We start from the raw sequence: 15,352 nt of genomic DNA, 5'->3' as shown, positions 1-15,352 counted from the left end.
TGCCTGTTAAGGTGGCAGTGAAGTCAGAGAAAACAAAGGCATGTCCCAACTGGCCATGTATCCCCCTTCCTTCTTTGAAGTGACTTTGGGAATTATAGGTGCATGTGAAGCTGCTTAGTAACTCTCCATTTTCTTTGAAAGGGCAGGTTACAGAGAACCAAAGCCAAGGTATGTATTTAAGACTAAAAAGTCTACTACATTTTCAGATTAAACGTAACTCAGGGAAATAATCTCTTGAGTAGGTGGTTAGTCAATACTTTTTTTCTGCTGTGAGGCTAACAGCTATTCTATGGCCAGTCTGACTTCGATGTTTTCAACATAAAACATTCAGGCTGAGGTTTAAGACCAACCTTCCTCACACTCTGTGTCTTTTGATAACAGAGACTGACACCACTACTGAGAACTGTCTCATTAAAATGAGCAAACTGCATCCACAGGAGGAAGAACAGTGTAACCTGGTGTCTAAAACCTGGATCCAAAGGCTTTCAAGTTTGGTGCCATTTGATTGATGGTCCAAGATACTGCATTTGCAGTCAATTTTTTTTTCTCCTAGTAATTTTTACTAAGAATGATCTTGTTTTCAAGAATGATGTTCACTGCGTCTTTCAGTGTTTAGAGTTCCCCAGTGCCAGACCCCTTCCTCAAATTCCCCTTAACATCTATAATACATAGTTATACATGACACATAGTTATAGATGTCCCCTAGACATCTATAATACATAGTTGGATTTTTGAACATCTCATTTTTGTATGCTATCTAGTCTATTCTGACTCATGGCAACCCGAAGACAGAGTAGAACTGCCCCCACAGAGTTCCCTAGGCTGTAATCTTTATGGGAGCAGATTGCCAGGTCTTTGGTCCATGGAGCTGCCGGGTGGGTTCAAACCGCCAGCCTTCCAGTTAGCAGCTGAGCATTTCTGAACCACCAGGGCTCCTTTGGATATCTCTTTAGCACCTCATAACAACCTTCAAAATTGCTAGAGCAGATGTGACTAACCTTTTAACAGATGGAAAAGTTGAGAGTTGCAGAGGTGAAAGGGCAAATAAGTGACTAGTTAGTGGTAAGAGCTAGATGAGTTTTAGGGCTAGAATTCAAAGCCTAGTTTTCCAGCCAAGTTTTTTCTCATGCTTATACTTTAAATTAGACCCCAAAAGCATGTTCATTGATGCTTTTTATTGCAGAAACATTTCACATTATGCTTTCCAAGAAACATGCTCATTTATACTTCTGGCAATTTCTGTAAGAGTAGTTCAAAATAACTTTAGTGAAATCCCAATTACAAAATGTGTCCATATTCTCTTCTGGAGAATGTTACATCAAAGTTCTGCTTGGGGTCTTTGTGTTTTGTTTGGTTTTTCTGTCACTGGGCAGGGCAGACTGCCCAGAGCAAAATTAAGTACGACTAACTTAATTGTATATTCAGTGGAAAAAGGGACAGGATGCAGAAATGAATCTCAACTTCAAATACCAAGTTCCACCAACTCTTATTCTGTAGCTGTCTCTCTTTATTGTAAAAATTAAATCTCCCAAGCATAGTGATGTTTTCTTTAATGGTATGCTTCCTCTTAAGGCCTGAAAGGGGTTTTAAGCCATCCGTTACATTGTTTTCACCAAAGGAGGAACTAATCCTTTTCTCTGCTGTTATCTGGAAACCAGCTAGCGGTAATTGATTTCTAAGCGCACCTCACCACACTGTGATGTCTCAAGCTAGATGTGAAGACAGCCATACAAAAAGCAGTCTAAAGGGGGCATCGTGTCGTGATGCCACTGAGCAGGGTGGAAACAGCTTGTGCCCTCAAGCCACCCTCTATACTCTGCCTGCCTTGCCATCTTTCTCTCTCCCAAGACTGGCCTTGCTGTGCTCACAGGTTCCTGCAGCATGTTACCAATCTTTAATTGGGTTGTCTAAAAAAGCAGGGCTTTGAACTGTTTCATTCCCAAGTGATTCCCACAGATCACCTTATATATATGTAACAATCAGTTGGGGATCTTGTTAAAATGTAGATTCTGGTTCAGTATATCTGGGGTCCAACCTGACTGGTTTGAAGCCCTGCTTAAAAGAGCTGTTGTTGATTGGAAAGACTGGCTTTTTAAACTCTGCCATTTTTGCAAATGCCAGGCTTTTTCAATGACATTTCAGAGGAAGTTTTGTCCAGTTACTGAATCTGACTAGATTACAGGCACAGCACCACCCGTATTACTTAATGCTCAGATGCTGCATCTTTGGTTTTCTACATTTCATGCCCCCCCCCCAAACAGTGTGAATAGTCTCTATTGGTGGCAACGGGATGTGTCCTTCTGAGGCGGCATTCAGAGTGTTAAGTCACAGGCCTCAGCCATTTCACCAATTTTTGTTAAAACACCCTAAAGCTTGAGGAGCCATTTTTATAACCGCACATCCTTCTATATAGTCCCCGTTTCCCTTTCAAGCAGGCTTAAGGCCCATGCCAGAAAGATTCCTTTAGAGAGAAGTTCCTGAGCCTTAGAAATTTAATTTGTATAACTAAGCAACCCTGGTTCCTTCCCCCTTCAAGAATCTGATTCTTCATCCTCTTCTTCCTCCTCTTCTTCCAGAGCATGGCAGCTTGTGCTCAGCTCCAGTGCAGTTTGGTTGATTGATGCTTCATTGTCTACATGCACCAACATCTGCTTTAACCAAGGACATTATGGATTAGTAGGAAAAACACTGGCCTCAAAATTGAACATTTTTAAAAAACATTTTTAAATCAAATTAAATTGGATCTCCATCCTCAACTATTTATGACCCTTAAGAATTACACACAAGAGGAATGGTCACTTGCTTATTTCTCCACATCCCTTCTGCCCTGATGCTAAAATGGAGGGGAGTGTACATGTCCCAGATTTGACAGAATGTTACCTGATTTTCAAACACTGTTCTTATAGAAAGTGCCAACCTAAGAATTGTACTGACTTAGATGTGCTGCTTTCAAATGGTTTTAAATGGCTTTCACTAATAAACAGCACCTGGAAAAATTACTCAAAAATGGTATATTAAGAAAGAATATGGTTTTACTGACTGACTCGAAGGCATTTGGGTAAGAGGAGGGATACAAGGAAGATTAGAACTCATTTTTAAGCATTACACTTTGTAGTTAAAGCCATGCTCTGTTTTCTAACTCCAAGGTCATTTATCATGTACAAACCAGCAATAGATTTGACATCTCTCTGCAGGGATCTCCTTGCTCCCCCTGGTTCATCCGAGTAGCTAGATAGGATGGATAACCAGGAGGGCGGAGGCAATGTATTATTTGTTAATAAAGTATAACCAACTTATAGGAAAGTGGGCTGTGTTCAATGCCTAAAAGAGTAATGCAGAACTAACAGCTTATTAAACTAGAATATTAATTCATGTCAGCATTTCCCAGAGGCCTCTGGGCCCAGTAATGTGATTTACAATTTTTGACCACCCAGCAACATGAGAGCAGAACGGACTTTGCATTTTCTCCCTAGACCCACATCTTGCACAGCTTACATCTTGTGCCCTTTCAGGTGCAGATTGAGAAGGTGGCATCTCATCCCCTCCTCTAGAATTAATCATTGATTGAAGGGCCAGCTCTTCAACCTGGAAAAGAAGGGTTAAGAGCACTTTTCCTTATTCTTTCACTGGGCTACTGAATTTTGTAAAAATTACTGAGCAGGCTGTAAAAGGTTGGCATCGTGAGAGGAAGTGAAAACTGCTGTAATATCTAGACTGCTCTAGAGAAGGGTAGGGCTCTTAATCTTTCCCTGCCTTTTAAGGATATGGATAAAGCAAGGCTCCAGCCCCTTGCTTCGGGTTGCACAGGTGTTCTTGCCATGCCAAGGCTGCCAATACAAAACATTTCCTGGAGGACAAGACATCTGGGCTCTGGAGGTCGTCAACATACACATTACATACTTGTACTGGCGAGATATAAGGAGGTAAGTGTGAGCCATTACAACTGCTCTGAAGGAAAAGTTTTATTTCTTTGATATCTCAAAAGTCGTACAGGACTTTGTCATTCACAAATAGCTTTCCTAATCCTCGTAACGTGGATTTAAAGATCCTGAATAAGGGTGCTGAGCAGAGATTATTATGATCTCATCACAGGGGCTGAAAGCTGAATTATGCAGAAGCACAAGCCTGGGAAGTGGCCTACGTGAAACTACAACCCTTACTCCTTGTAAAAGCCATGTAAGTCAGTAACAGCTCCAGGATGAAAAGCAACCAGGAACTCTAGGCTTCTCCTGGAGCCTTAGTGTCTCCCTTACCAGAAAGGGGTTGGAGAGGGGTTTGTCTGACAGTCCCTTTTAGCTTTGCAAGCGCCAAAACAAGCAGTAAATGCTGTAGCGGTTCAGGAGGAAGAGGTCGGTGGGCAGGGAAGGTCTAGGCGAGCCTTGGGGAAGTCGCACTTCCTCAGTGTGTGGTCTGTGAGCCACCTGCTCTTCTGGAGGCTGGGGGATGGGGATTGGGATGGGCGTGTTCTTGCCAAACAAGCAGATTCCTGGACCTTATCTTAAGCCCGCAGGATCAAGACTCTGAGAGGGGTGGGGTCCAATAGTCTCTCAACAAGATCACCAGGTGCCTTGGATACAAAAGTTTGGGATCCACTAGATGGGTACCACAAGGGCCAGACGAAGGGGTCGGGCAACAGCAGTCGGGGTCCAACCAGGGGCTTGGGTGGGAAATCCTGATGGGCACCTCAGAGGGATGGGGTTCTGTGACAGGCTGTCCAGGTTCGGGAAGCGGGCAGCCGCGGGAGCCGGGCTCTAGGGGCGTACAAGAGGTGGTCCCGCGGGCGAAATGGAAGGATGAGTAGGGGCCGCGGAGTCACCTTGAGTCGGTTCAGCTGGTCGTGCAGTGCCGCCTTCAGCCGAAGCAGCGTCTCCTCCTCCTTGCGTAGCTCCTGAAGCCGGCTCAGCATTATCCCTCAAGTAGGTGGCTCTCTGCGCAGCCCAGTCGGCCGGGGCGCTCTGTGATGACGCCAACCCCTCCGCATTCCCGGAAACCAAACAGCAGGGCAGGGCTGGCGGCCATGTTGGGGAAAAGCCGCAAGAGCTGCTTCCGCTCTGACCCTCGCCGCCTCTACCGGGAGTTCCGGGACTCCTCTCCAAGCGATAAACCCACGTTTCAAACTAAAAGGTACTCTCATGAATAATGTTCAAGTTTCTCAAAAGTACCATTGGAACTGTAAAGAACTTAAGAGATAAATCATGGGTTTGGATAAATCCTGTAACCTGGTAGCCCGTTTCCTGATAAAAAAATCAATCTCAAATGGCTCAAGTAACAGCACTTGGTGTCTCGCACTCCCGTGTTTTGTTCCAGAAAATAGCCATTTAACTCATACACCTGCAGATATCTGAAGGCAGGGACCGAAATCACCAGCCCCTACTTAAGTCATGACACATGAACCATGTTTAACATAGAAGTTCAGCAAGGAAGAATTCCTAGTGGGTGTGTAACTGGGTAAAGTAAAATGCTAACGTAAATGCACTGGGATAAAGTGCTTTTATTTGCCTTTAGGGAGCCCTAGCACCCTAGTGCCTAAGGCATTTGACTGCTAACCAGAAGGCTGGCGGTTAAAACCCACCACCAGAAACCCAAGGACGGGGTCAGTACGAGTCTCCTCCGACATCATGGTACATAACATTTGCCTTTAAGGAGCCAAATTGTTACTGTGAATGGGAGTCACCAGGGCAGTGGAATTTGATGGGATGACCAATGGGAACCTGTTTTAACATTCCAGGATCAGAACAGCCTGACAAAGGGCAATTGCAAGGGAAAAGGAAGTTAATTCTAGAGTGGCAAGATGTGCAGTGACCTCAGTTCATAAGCATTTGGAAAAATACTAAAGCTGTTCTCAGTGTCACACCACATGTATTCATGCCTTACTATAAAGCTGTTCAGAACGTAAGCTTCTGGTCCTTTCATACTAAGGGCCAAAATGTTCATGGTTTAAGAGGTGTCAGCACCCCCCCCCCCCCAGTGCATGTGTAACACAACAGGTTTACAAGCAGCATTCTGAAGGGAAGCATCAGGTTTTCACTATAGTACGTCAAGTTTATTCCATAATTCTGCCCTCTTGTGGTTATTTAAAACATTCAATCTTTATGGAATTTTACTTTTCTCTCCTAAGTTTTAGTCTCTTAGGTGTTTTAACTAACTGTACTTTAAAACAATGTGAAGTAGCAAAATGGATTTTGTATCTGGATTTAGAACAAGCACCTCTTCCCACTCCAGTGCATAGAGTCAGTATAAACCCAAGGCCGTATAAGATGTTAGAATATAAAATGGAATGAAGAGCTGGAATTGTTTAGGACTAAGCATTAAAACCACCATCAAAAAACCCCACTACCCAAGAGTCACAAAACACAGCCAACACATACTCCTCACTGCCTCTTTGATCAGGTATTTATTCAAAATAAGCTGTCCCAAATGATTTAACTTGTATGGAATAAATGAATTAAGAGTTTATGCTGTAGGCTTCTTTTCCTCTGTGGTAGGTTTCTTTTCTGTTGGCTTCTTCTTCTCAGGTGCTGGTTTCTTGGTGGCTGCAGCCTTCTTTCCCACCACAGGCTTCTTCGGTTTCTTCACATCAACAGCTTTCTTTCCTCCTTTCTTCCCTACCACAGGCTTCTTGCCTGGAACCCCTTTCTTATCTGCTTTGGCCTCTAGTGCTGCTGCCGCTGCCGCCTTAGCCACCCTGAGTTTGTGCTGCAAAAGATTAGAAAGAAGAAGTATGAACCAAATCTTTCTAAAAAACTTGACATCTCGATAATAAAACAAGTTGTTACTCACATTCCTGGCCTGGCGAAGAATGGTGTTTCGGCGCATGGTCTTTGCATATGGGTTCAGCTTCAACATGATTCTCAGATTTTTCAGTGGGTTCTTCTTCAGGACTCTACGATGAATCTTCTTGCTGTAGAAAAGCAGACAATCTATTAACATTTTCTTCACACTGCTGTGTAAGATTCCAAATCCTGCCAACTATCCACATTTAGTATCTAATAATGAAAGGTTGGGAAAGATTATACTGTAAATGGAACAATTTTACCGTGGTGCTCGGAGGGCTCTTTGGATTTCGGGGCTTTTCAAGATTCTGCTAAGGTCTGTATTGATCATCTTGTGCATGGGCAGGCTGAAGGGAAAAAGGGGAAAAATTTCACAACAGATGCCCAAATTCCTATTTCTTACATAATTGACTAAAGAACAGGAACCTTAATAGAAGATACATTTTAAAATCCATCCATGCATCTAGAACTCAGTGTTTCCACTATACTGTTACCTAGCAAACATGCAAACCAATTCTGAATGTAAATATCCACAGTATCAACCCATCAGTGTTAAGAGTAGCAGTATGAAAAAACACTCACTTATAGTTGCTCTTCAGGGAGGCAGCTTTTCGCCAAGTGCCATACAGTTCGTCTAACTTACGAAAGGCACTTTCAGTCCAAATGCAGAAACGCCCTACATGCCCACCAGGAGCAAGTTTCAAAATGTTCAGTTTGCTTACGTTAAGCAGCGTAATTCCTTTTAAAAGGAAAAGAGAATTAGCAGACTGCAACAGAAGGAACACACACTACACAGATACTTGTGAACTATCCAATTAGCAGTTAAATCTGCATTAATCTTATTGAACTATGAAGATTTACAATCATCAATGGTGTAATCAGAAATTTCCACAATTATCATGTGTTTCAGAAACACGGACCATGAAGTGGAATCTCATCATAACAAAAGCGGAAGAAGACAGTACTGGATAATAAAAATACATAAACAGTATAAGAATTACCTGGGATGTTTCTGAAAGCCTTGATGATACCATTGTCCTCATTATAAATAATGCATGGTCCTCTGCGCTGGATACGTCGTCGGTTTCTCATTTTACCCTTGCCAGCTCTCATTCGCTGAGAAGCATAGACCTGACAAAGCAAAACATTTAGTATTCTGATTAGGATACATAATCCTCACAGTGTATCTTTATAGTTAACAAACTCCACTTTACAGATGAAATCGAGAAAAGTTTGCACCCCACCTCCCACCAAATGGCAGCCAGGAGCTGAACCCAAGCAATTTGGCTCCACAGTCCTTGCTCCCTTATCCACTAAGGCTTAGCCATATTTGTCCTTAATACTTACCTTTTGAAATTAAAAACATGGAAACAAATTTGTGTTAATCAAAGACTGCCAAACTGCAAATGCCTACCTTTTTGATATCATTCCAGGCCTTAAGTTTCTTAAGAAGCAAAACAGCCTCCTTGGTCTTCTTATAGCCTTCAACTTTATCTTCGACCACCAAAGGAAGTTCAGGAACTTCCTCAATACGATGACCTGGCAAAGCCAATTGAACACTGGTTACCCTGAACTTTTGAAAAATTAAGAACTTATTTACAAAAAGGCTGGTTTATGTAACTTACAAAACCACAATGATACACAATCTGCTAAATCAGAACTTCCACAAATATCATGTGTTTCAGAAACACGGACCAATGAAGTGGAATCTCATCATTTTGACAGTTCAATAAAAATGGGGTGGGGAACCTGATAGTTTAAGTAGGAAAGTTTTCTAACAAGAGACCAAACCACTGTATTTGAGTAATTAGTACCCACTCCTAGTTGATATTAACTGGTAATAGATTTGTTAAATCAAAATAATATTAATAATTAGGAAAGAGAAGATGTAATTACATTTCTCTCTATATATATTTTAAAAAACCACAAGGCCTGAAACATTATCTGTCACTCATTAGGCACTCTGGGATGAACAGCATTTACACAGGCACATTTAACAGGAACAAAAATGTTCAGGAGATGGAAAACAAGTGTTGCCTCACTCCTATGAAATGTATTATCACAAACCTTTAGACATGACCAGTGCAGGTAAGGCTGAGGCAGCCAGGGCAGAGCAGATGGCATAGCGCTTCTGAGTTGTGTTTACTCTACGGTGCCAGCGGCGCCAGGTTTTGGTTGGTGCAAACATGCGGCCTCCACGACACATCTATTTTCCCAGTTAAGAGTCGTATTTCTCAAGATTTAGGAAGGGAAAACAAAGGCTATGTAATGCTCAGTAAGAATTTTCGTCAACCTTCTGAACCAGCTTAATGACAGCAGGCAACTGTCGCCGAGAACAGAGTAAGACGCAAATTACGACATCATTGCAAGTAAAACTTTCTAACACCAGACTTGCTACAGAAATAAGCATCTTACTGATTCTGTATCTGCCCAGAGCAGATTCAACAAGAGTAAATTAAGTCTAGTATTCTGGACATGACTATTTCCAAACTACTAATATGAATCAATCAGGTTCAGTGTGACAGGTGACTATGCCTGTGCAGTAAAACCACAAAGGATACATTTCCAAAAGCACCTTGGCCAGAGCGGTGAGTCCCACCACCTCGAACTCTGGGAATTCGAGCCACAGCTCTGCCAGTACCCCAAGACTCAGCACTGGTCTGATGACCTAAAATTGGAAAGAAATGCAAGTTTTGGCTACTCAATTATACAAATCCATGACCACTACCCTTGGCAGCAAACAGCATCAGACCACCTAGAACAATCATGTGGTTTCAGAAACACGGACCAATGAAGTATAATCTCATCATCACTGTAAAGCAGCTTTAAAATACCAACCTGTACGAGATCTAAATCCGTACCTGCTAATTCACTAACAGCGTAGGGCTGCCTGTTGTTTTTGCGCAAGTTGGTGTGAACAAAGTTTACGATATCCGGTCGAATCGGAGCCTTGAATACCGCAGGCAAGGTAACATTTTTGCCAGATGATTCTCCCTTCTCGGAGTACACTGATATCAGTGGACGAGCACACGCCTTGAGAAAAAGAGAAAGATTAATTTATATTGGCAAGCTGTGTCTAGACTAGAGGAACACTCAACTCACACATCAACAATACAATTAAGTGCTCAGCTATCTAAGAATTTGTGAGGTGGGCAACAAACACCAACCAGTAAAAGAAAGGCTAAGTTACCAACACACCCAGAATAGGTTTACTAACTAGTAAATTCATTCACAAGTGAAAACACTTTTCCCTGTTAAGCATCACATTTCTCAAGTTTTATGAATTAAAAAAGGTTATGTCTTGCTCAGTATGAATTTTCGTCAACCTTCTGTACCAGCTTAATGACAGCAGGCAACTGTCGCTGAGAACAGAGTAAGACGCAAATTACGCCATCATTGCAAGAAAAATCTTCTAATATAAGAATTAACCTTATTAAGAAAAAACTTGGGACATAAATAAGCATCTTCCAGATTACAAGCCTATTTATAACAGCAATACATTTAGTATTTTGGGCTATTTCCTCCAAACTCTATCTATGAATAAATCAGTTCCAATCTGCTAAATGCCACATGACAGCTTAATCTGATGTCATGTCACATAAATTTCTGAGAATGGCTGCTTTATCATAAAAGTTTCAAAGGAAGCTTTACAAAGCACAATGCTGAATCAAAACCACATTGTAAAATTTGAAAATGTTTAGTGCCACCTAAATCTCACTCCCCTCCCCCAATGTCAGCAAATCTGGTCTGCCAGGGCTTTCCCATGCAAACTTCCAGCTCTGCTTCCCCTCTTTACTTCTAAACACATCTTCCAGAGCTTAATAAAAACAGTCATGTTAACATTCTGCTCAACCCCTCTAAAAGGGTGTCACCCTCAGATTGGAAATTAGAATTGTAGCCCAAGTATGTAGGTCTTAGGCTCGCCTACAGGCCCCTCTATCTTCTGTCTACCTCTCTGATCCCATCTCTCACATCGCCTTCCAGATATTCTTGTCCCTATCCTCAGAACCATCACCTTCCTGCCTCAGAGGGTGCAAGCCTTCACCCTAGAGATTCTCTTGGCATACTTCATCTCCTTCGGACACCTTCTCCTTTACAACCGAACCACTGCCTCCTATGTCCACAACACTTTTTACTGTGTTCTGTCCAATTCAATTACAATCCAAGCATCCTAAGGAAGTTTTTGTCTATTTAACTATCCAGCGCACAGGGCACATACACGAAGTTATTGTTACCTGGGGAAAGAAAACCAACCATTCCAAAAAGAAAACGGACAAGAAAAGCAGAAATACAAATCTTATTTTTTATAAACAAAAACCCCTTTCTCAAAATATAGGAATATCCCATGCTAAACAGAACACTGAAATACAAAGCCCAAATTCAACTCTCTACATTACAGATCCATGCCCCTATTCGGTCTTAGGCTCCAGGAGCTTTTAAACGTTTTCAACAGAACCCCAAGTTCTCCACCATCCAAGGAAAGCTAGAATCCCAGCGGCCCCTCTGCGTCTGACAACGATCGGCTGCCTTCCCGTGTTCCTTCCAGGCGTGCTCTGTCCCGGGATGCCCACGTTGCCTCTAAGATGGCTGCCGTATTGCTGCACAGCCCACCTCCTTGCCAGAAGTAGGTGCCTCTGGTCATCCTCTCCTTCCCCTCCTCGCTTTCTCTTCTGCAGATTTTGTACCCTGAATACCAAGTCCTTCCCCGGTGAGCCTCAGTACCAGGAGGAAGACCAGCCGAGTGAACGTCCACTCACCATAGCGGGGAGAGAAGACCACGCTCCTCTCAACCCGACGGCTCCCACAGGAAAAGGAAGTGCTTAGCACTCCCTCCCTATATGTAACTTTCATCTCGTTCCCCACCCCAATCCGCTTCAGCACCTACCCAGAGACAACAAAATATATCACCACCACGCTATATAAATTTTAAACAGCGTATTACCTTTTTATATGCGTCAAATTGTGTTACTTATTGTCTTCCGGAGCCAAAAATAGTGCTTAGAAAGAGGGACTTCTTTTTGCGGACTAATCCATGAAGGGCAATCTCGCGAGACTGTCTGTCTCCGCTCCCACTGTAATTATTTTAATTTATTTCTGACAGGAATGGAGGATTATTGAATGGGGGAAAAAAAAAAAAATCACTGTATGCACTAAAACAAAAGTTTAATTCTATTGGCAAACCGAACTAGTTGGAAACCAAAAGTAGTCCCGGCAGGGCGGGGTCACGACCCCGGATGTTGGCTTTTTGGGCGCGTAGTTCAGATTGTCGGCTTGGGACCTACGCTTAGACTGGGGAGAGATGTGGTCACGAACGAACCAAGCGGCTGAGGAGTTGTACTCTCGCCTCCTGCAGTGAGTCGTAGCCCCTACTGTTGGTGGATGTTCGAGAACGGCATTTCTCCTCTTGGGTACCCGGTCCTCTCCCCAAACCTCTTGCCACAGGCTTGGAATTAAGGCGTTGCCGTTCTCTGCGGCGCTTACATTACCGGTTCATTTAGCTTTCTGCGGTGTGGGAGTTGGGGAGAGGCAGGTCTTAGGCTCCAGTCCTGTTAGGAGCACTAATGTGGAATTGATTTTGCAGGAGCTTGTTTGCCGTCTCATTTAGGAGAAAAATATACGTTATCAAGCGAGGTGGTAGGTGACAGATTTTCTAAGAGGCGGTTTATTCATTTTGATGATGCACACATTTGTGCTATGTAGAGGATCCTCCCAGGAGATGGAAAACTAGATCCTTCACCTGTTAATCCTTGCCGACCCCTGAACGTGAAACTTGTGGTTATAGCCTATTCAATGTAGTTACAATATAAGTTACAATTGTAATGTTAACGTGATGGTTGGTGTGTGGGCTTTAAAAGGCACCTTTATTTCACTATGCTTCAAAGCTTAATTTTATTCTTAGAGTGAAGTACATTGTACCGAGAGGATTCCATCAAGTTCTACATCCGACGTAAAAATACTTTTTAATACAAACCCACTGCCATCGATTCTGACTCATAGTGACCCTATAGGACAGAGTAGAACTGCCCCATAGGATTTCAAAGGCTGTAATCTTTACGAAAGGAGACTATTACATCTTTCTGCAGAAGCAGCTGACAGAACTACAGACCTTTCAGTTGCCAGCAGAGCGCTTTCACCACTGTGCCACCAGCGCTCCTTTACTTTAATCCACTGGTTCTCAAATTTGAGCATGTATCAGAATCACCTGGACTTGTCAAAACAGATTGCTATGCTTCATCTCCAGGGTTTCTGTTTTGGTTGTGTAGTGGTTAAGGCATTTGGCTGCTAACCAAAATAGGTCAGTGGTTCACACCCACCAGCTGCTCCACAGAAGAAACGTGAAGTGATCTGCTTCCCTAAAGATTTACAGCCTTGGAAACCCAGTGTGATTTGCTGTGAGTTGAAATGGACTTGATAGCCATGGGTTTGACCTTTTTTTTGGGAGGGGTGTCTAGGGTGGGGTCAAAGAATTTGCCTTTCTAACAAATTCATGTGAAACTGTTGGTGGTCCTGAGACCACACTTTGAGAACTGCTGCTCTAACACATTTCTAAATTGTTACTGTTTACCTTTATTGCCTTTTCTGCTTGCAGAAGTAGTAGTGTTTGTTAATTGTTGACCATTACAGAGAGAGCACTAGCTGGTTTTTTTTTTTAACTAACAATGTCTTGGATATTTTTCCTTATAAAACCAAACCTACTACCATCGAGTTGATTCCAGGTCACAGTGACCCTACAAGACAAAGTTGAATTGCCCCCAAAGGGTTTCCAAGGCTATAAATCTTCATGGAAGGAGATTGCCTCATCTTTCTCCTGTAGTGTAGCTGGTGGGTTCAAACCACCAACCTGTTGCTTAGCAGCGAAATGCTTTAATCTCTGTGCCATGAGAACTCCTTTTCTTTCAGTGTGAGAGCTTATAAATCTAATTTTTAAAAAAATTTTTTTTAAAAAAATGTTGAGAATAAAAGCAGTAGAACAGCAATCCAGGTATTTCTGCATGTACAATTTAGTGACATAGATTACATTCTTTGAGTTGTGCAACCATTCTCACCCTCCTTTTATGAATTATTTCTCATTAACATAAATCACTGCCCTTATGGTTCTTATATAATCTCTCCAGTTGCTTTTGTCACTTTGATTCCACATGGATAGTTCTTAAAAGACCGTAGTGTTGAAGGCTGACATTTGTTACTAGTTAAGCTAAACTATTATTTGGTTTTAATAAGACTTCAGGGAAATATTTTTAGTTTATTATCTCAGGGTAATAGTTTCAGGGGTTCATCTAGCCCCCATGACTCCAGAAAGTCTGGAGTCTATGAGAATTTTAAACTGTTCTACATTTTCCCAAACTTTTTGATCAGGATTCTTCTATAGAATCTTTGATCAAAATGTTCAGTAATGGTAGCTGGCACCATCCAGTTCTTCTGGTCTCATAGCAAAGGAGGCAGTTGTTCATGTTGGCAATTAGCCACACATTCTATTTCTCCTTCCTATTCCTAACTCTCCTTCTTCCCCTTTGCACCAGATGAGTAGAGACCCCAAATGTCGTGCATTGGATGGCTACTTTCAAGCTTTTAAGACCCTAGGCATAACATAACAAATTAGGAGGTAGACTAGAAGCACTAAACACGTATCTAATTGTTTTAATTTCTATATAATACTTCATTTTGTGGCTGTTTTATGTTTAATTAGCCAGTCCCCTATTGAAGCTACTATTACAACTAAATTATAAAGATTTGTGTTTCTCAGTTATTATGTGGATGTTGGTCTTCCTTTCCACTTGTAAGCACCAAAAGTCTCTGCCTCTTCCCTTGCATCCTCTACGATGCCTGTGTATCCAGTGGCATATTGGAAATTTTTATATGGGACCTCATGCTCAGTATATTCAGAACTAAATTGCCTCCTCACCCCTTTCCACTTCACATTCTTCTCCCAAATTCCTTCTCTGAGTTAGGAGATCCAAATCCAAGACTCTCACTTCTTTCTCTTGTGCTACTTCCAGCTCATCTAGTCAGTCACCAAGTCCATTTATTCTCCTTCCATCCATACTGTTTTTGTTCAGGCTATTGTCACTTCTCTGAAGTACTACAAGTTATTCACAACTAATTTCCTGGCCTCCAGTGTTATACCTTCCACATTTCTGTCATCAAGATCTTTTTCATTTTAAATCTTTTAGTGAGTTCCTGTCAGCTTTCAGGATAAAGTGGAAGCCCTGTAGTTGTTTCCTTTTCCCATGTGCTACCATAGCACCCTGTACTAATCTGGAGCACTGATCACCCTGCAGCATAACTGTTGGGTTACTTGTTGGATCCCAGTCAAGACTATAAACCAAGGACTATGCTTTTGTTTTACATTCCCAGCAACTAGCAAGAGTGCCTGACCTATAATACACTCGCTTGAGAAATGATTGTCTAATGAGGACAGGAATAACATCCCTGAGTTCTACATAACAGACAAACATCTTTTCCTTTAAGAATAAGTCACACACACACAAAAAAAAGGTGGGGACCAAGTTTGCTGGTTGTGTTGGATTGGGTTCTCTAGAGAAACACAAAAACCAGCAAAGTATATATATATATATATA

General features: G+C 42.2%; 3 protein-coding genes and 5 non-coding genes across 8 annotated transcripts in view; 1 reads left to right on the top strand and 7 right to left on the bottom strand.

Moving 5' to 3' along the window:
* Nucleotides 1-2,531: 2,531 nt before the first annotated feature.
* Nucleotides 2,532-4,906, bottom strand: SNAPC5 (small nuclear RNA activating complex polypeptide 5). Its single transcript, XM_007957530.1, has 3 exons — nucleotides 4,817-4,906; nucleotides 3,496-3,585; nucleotides 2,532-2,648 (listed from the first exon to the last, which is right to left on the bottom strand). Exons 1-3 carry the CDS (start codon nucleotides 4,904-4,906, stop codon nucleotides 2,532-2,534), a joined length of 297 nt encoding a protein of 98 aa, XP_007955721.1.
* A 1,547-nt stretch (nucleotides 4,907-6,453) lies between these two features.
* On the bottom strand, nucleotides 6,454-11,581 carry RPL4 (ribosomal protein L4; the record flags this gene model as incomplete). Its single annotated transcript, XM_007957516.2, has 10 exons — nucleotides 6,454-6,696; nucleotides 6,781-6,901; nucleotides 7,037-7,120; nucleotides 7,356-7,512; nucleotides 7,775-7,904; nucleotides 8,188-8,312; nucleotides 8,841-8,979; nucleotides 9,335-9,441; nucleotides 9,635-9,806; nucleotides 11,531-11,581. Coding segments are annotated over 10 exons (1,329 nt in total), but the record flags the coding sequence as incomplete, so codon positions are not given.
* Nucleotides 7,648-7,719, bottom strand: LOC122151873. Its single transcript, XR_006164317.1, has one exon. It is a non-coding gene; the product is annotated as a small nucleolar RNA SNORD18 (small nucleolar RNA).
* Nucleotides 8,424-8,495, bottom strand: LOC122151870. Its single transcript, XR_006164316.1, has one exon. It is a non-coding gene; the product is annotated as a small nucleolar RNA SNORD18 (small nucleolar RNA).
* LOC122151884 lies at nucleotides 9,043-9,141 on the bottom strand. The gene has a single exon (XR_006164322.1). It is a non-coding gene; the product is annotated as a small nucleolar RNA SNORD16 (small nucleolar RNA).
* LOC122151878 lies at nucleotides 9,516-9,588 on the bottom strand. The gene has a single exon (XR_006164318.1). It is a non-coding gene; the product is annotated as a small nucleolar RNA SNORD18 (small nucleolar RNA).
* LOC122151880 lies at nucleotides 10,076-10,174 on the bottom strand. The gene has a single exon (XR_006164319.1). It is a non-coding gene; the product is annotated as a small nucleolar RNA SNORD16 (small nucleolar RNA).
* Nucleotides 11,582-12,072: 491 nt separating the features above from the next.
* The window catches only part of ZWILCH (zwilch kinetochore protein), a 50,391-nt gene continuing 47,111 nt past the window's right edge, over nucleotides 12,073-15,352 (top strand). The window contains exon 1 of the mRNA XM_042783173.1: nucleotides 12,073-12,125. Coding sequence (XP_042639107.1) covers nucleotides 12,073-12,125 — 53 coding nt within the window. The remainder of the gene's footprint in view (nucleotides 12,126-15,352) is intronic.

The sequence above is a fragment of the Orycteropus afer genome, unplaced genomic scaffold (genome assembly GCF_000298275.1).
Source record: "Orycteropus afer afer isolate SDZICR_OR568_19922 unplaced genomic scaffold, OryAfe1.0 scaffold00015, whole genome shotgun sequence".
Taxonomy (NCBI): Eukaryota; Metazoa; Chordata; class Mammalia; order Tubulidentata; family Orycteropodidae; genus Orycteropus; species Orycteropus afer.
Note: the sequence above shows the minus strand (reverse complement) of the source record. Positions and strands in the feature narration are given on the sequence as shown.